Source organism: Habropoda laboriosa, unplaced genomic scaffold, assembly GCF_001263275.1.
Source record: "Habropoda laboriosa isolate 0110345459 unplaced genomic scaffold, ASM126327v1 scaffold41, whole genome shotgun sequence".
Classification (NCBI taxonomy): domain Eukaryota; kingdom Metazoa; phylum Arthropoda; class Insecta; order Hymenoptera; family Apidae; genus Habropoda; species Habropoda laboriosa.
The window spans coordinates 759,952-762,510 of NW_017100164.1; the positions used below are offsets into that span (position 1 = coordinate 759,952).

At 29.6% G+C, this 2,559-nt stretch overlaps 1 protein-coding gene across 1 annotated transcript in view; it reads right to left on the reverse strand.

Annotated features, from left to right (window-relative positions):
* The window catches only part of LOC108578533 (protein polybromo-1), a 9,053-nt gene that overhangs the window by 3,305 nt on the left and 3,189 nt on the right, over positions 1 to 2,559 (reverse strand). Inside the window, 5 exon segments of the mRNA XM_017941892.1 lie at positions 21 to 211; positions 291 to 448; positions 573 to 1,157; positions 1,257 to 1,596; positions 1,680 to 1,901. Coding sequence (XP_017797381.1) covers positions 21 to 211; positions 291 to 448; positions 573 to 1,157; positions 1,257 to 1,596; positions 1,680 to 1,901 — 1,496 coding nt within the window.

The following is a 2,559-nucleotide window of genomic DNA, read 5'->3' on the forward strand; positions in this document are numbered from 1 at the left end:
TTGTTAAATATTTTTTGTTAAATATTTTCTGTACTTACTACAAATGTATTCTCCATAGTCAAGGACAGCACACTTCCCAACAATAGCCACAATAGGATGTGTACCATCAACTGTAGATAAGAACAGTTCTTGTTTATAAAATAACTTAGTAGGAGCATGTGGCACTTCTACAGGCATTAATAACCATGGGCCCTTAAAGTAACATTTTCCACTAAAGAAAACAAAATGAAGTAATCACTTTTTATAAATGTTTATATTATATATAGTTTGTAATAAAATTTATCACTTACTCTTTTGTAGACCATATAGCGTCAATTTGTGCAATTTGTTGTCTACCTCCATCTGTTGCTACATAAACAAAGTCTCCACTTTTTACAGAACCCGCACAGGTATTATATTGTTCATAGTAGGTATTTTCTGTATCCTCTGGATTATATAGTATCACATTCTATAAAAGAAAATAAAATAAACTACTTTTAATAATTAACAAAATTATTTTTGCATTACAATGTAGTTAAAATATAATGTGTGATGTACCACTTTTCTAGTTGTAAAATAATTCTATTACTTACAGGTCTTTCTTTCTCTGTCAATTTTTCTCCTTCTTCTAGTTCTGCAATTTCTTCTTTGTGCTTTTCCAGTCTTTCCTTATATACTGATATTACTCGTTTTGGTTCTATTGGTTTATCTCTTGAAATTAATTTTAAATGATCTGGATCAAAATTCCAGACTTTAATTTTTTTAAAAGCCCTTGCTTTCGTAGAGTACCGTGATTCACATACATAAACATCCTTTTCTAAGAAACCTTCTGGTTGCATTCTAAAGTAATCCTTGACACTTAATACACAGCACCTTCCTGCTACTTTGGCCAAGGGAACAGCTACATGAGCATCACTTTTAAATAATTCTTTGTCAAGAAATTTTCTAGATGCTACATGATAAGTTTCACTTGGTCTGTAAAATAAATTGCCATATAACATTTGTTGACTTTCTGCATTTGTCCATAGACGTTCTATAAGAACCACACTATATTCCATGCCTCGCTCTGTAGGTTCTATATATGCAAAGTCACCAGCTCTATATATTTCTTGATTGAAACTCATTGAACCACCATTATCACTGTTACTTCCTTCTGTATTAGTGTTTGTTTCAGAATCCTAGACAAATAAAATAAATATATTGAATGCTTTTTGTAACCCTAAAATTCATATATAGTCTTTGTAAGAGTATTTTTTACAATGTAAGATGTTATATACTTTTGTCTCATTTCCATCACAACTTTCATCTTCATTAGGTAATGACAGTTCCTGCTGTTGCTTGACCCGTTTTAATTCTGCAACTTGAGCAGAAAGATCAAGAAGTGTATAATTAAGTGCTGGTGAATGTAGCAAATCTCCCCCACGAGTTACTTCATCACGAGTACGTAAAAAAAATGCTTGAAGTTCTACACTATCTTCAAAAGGTTGTGAATCTGTACGTGACAGTCTTCTAGCTCTTTCTAAACATGTAAATACATCTTCTTGGAACCGATCTAATCTTTTGTATACTCCACGATCCAATCTCCTTTTAATTAAGTCTAATGACAATCCTCGTACCCTAATATTTACAACAAATTTATTCATACTAAATTAGTAATACAAAATAAAACTTTTAAATAGAATTTGATGAAAGCAACATACTTCTTTCCATCAATAATATCATGTTCTGGAAGTTCTGCCATAGAGTCTGAATAACACCTTCCTTCCTCATCTTGATGGTTATAAAGAGCAGTAAAAATTGTTGCCAATATTTCTTGAACTGCAGCTGATACATCTGGTACACTTTCCTCATCTTCACTTAATTGTAATTTTGTTTGAAGAACTAGTCGTTGTAAAATTAAAGCATCCTAAAATATGATTTGACTAGATTGTAAATTATATTCAAAATTTATTAATATTAATAAATGTTATTTTACCCTTATATGTTAACAGATAAAAAATTATAAAAAGAAAATTAGATATAAATATTAATATTCTACAAATAATGCTGGTTACTTCTGTTTCATTCTTCTTGCATTTTTTGGATAAACGTTGATCTACTTCCTTGTCTCTCATTAAACGAATAAAACAAGGACGAACTTTCAATGCTTTTTGTACATAAACGTTATTTTCACTATTAGAATTTCCTTGTTCAAACATTCTGAGCAATAATATATACACATAAAAAGCTTGTAAAGAAGTTATAACTTTTATTAATTTTCACTGAGCACTTTTCCATGTATTTCATTTATGATTACTATTTTGATAAAATTACATATTCACGCCACTTTTATTATTATATATATTCACAGATAAAAATCATTTGTTATTCCATAAAACCCTTATATGGAACTGCATGAAACGACAAAGCTACGAAAGAAGCTAACTTCACGTAACCTCAAAAACTATAACCGTAAACAGATCGAGTTTTCCATGTTTTAGCGCGAAATTTCAATTTGACTTCTAACTTCCATATTATCATTCCCATAAATTATAATTATCGTTTCATAAAACAGTTTTAAATAAAACTAAAAATGTAATA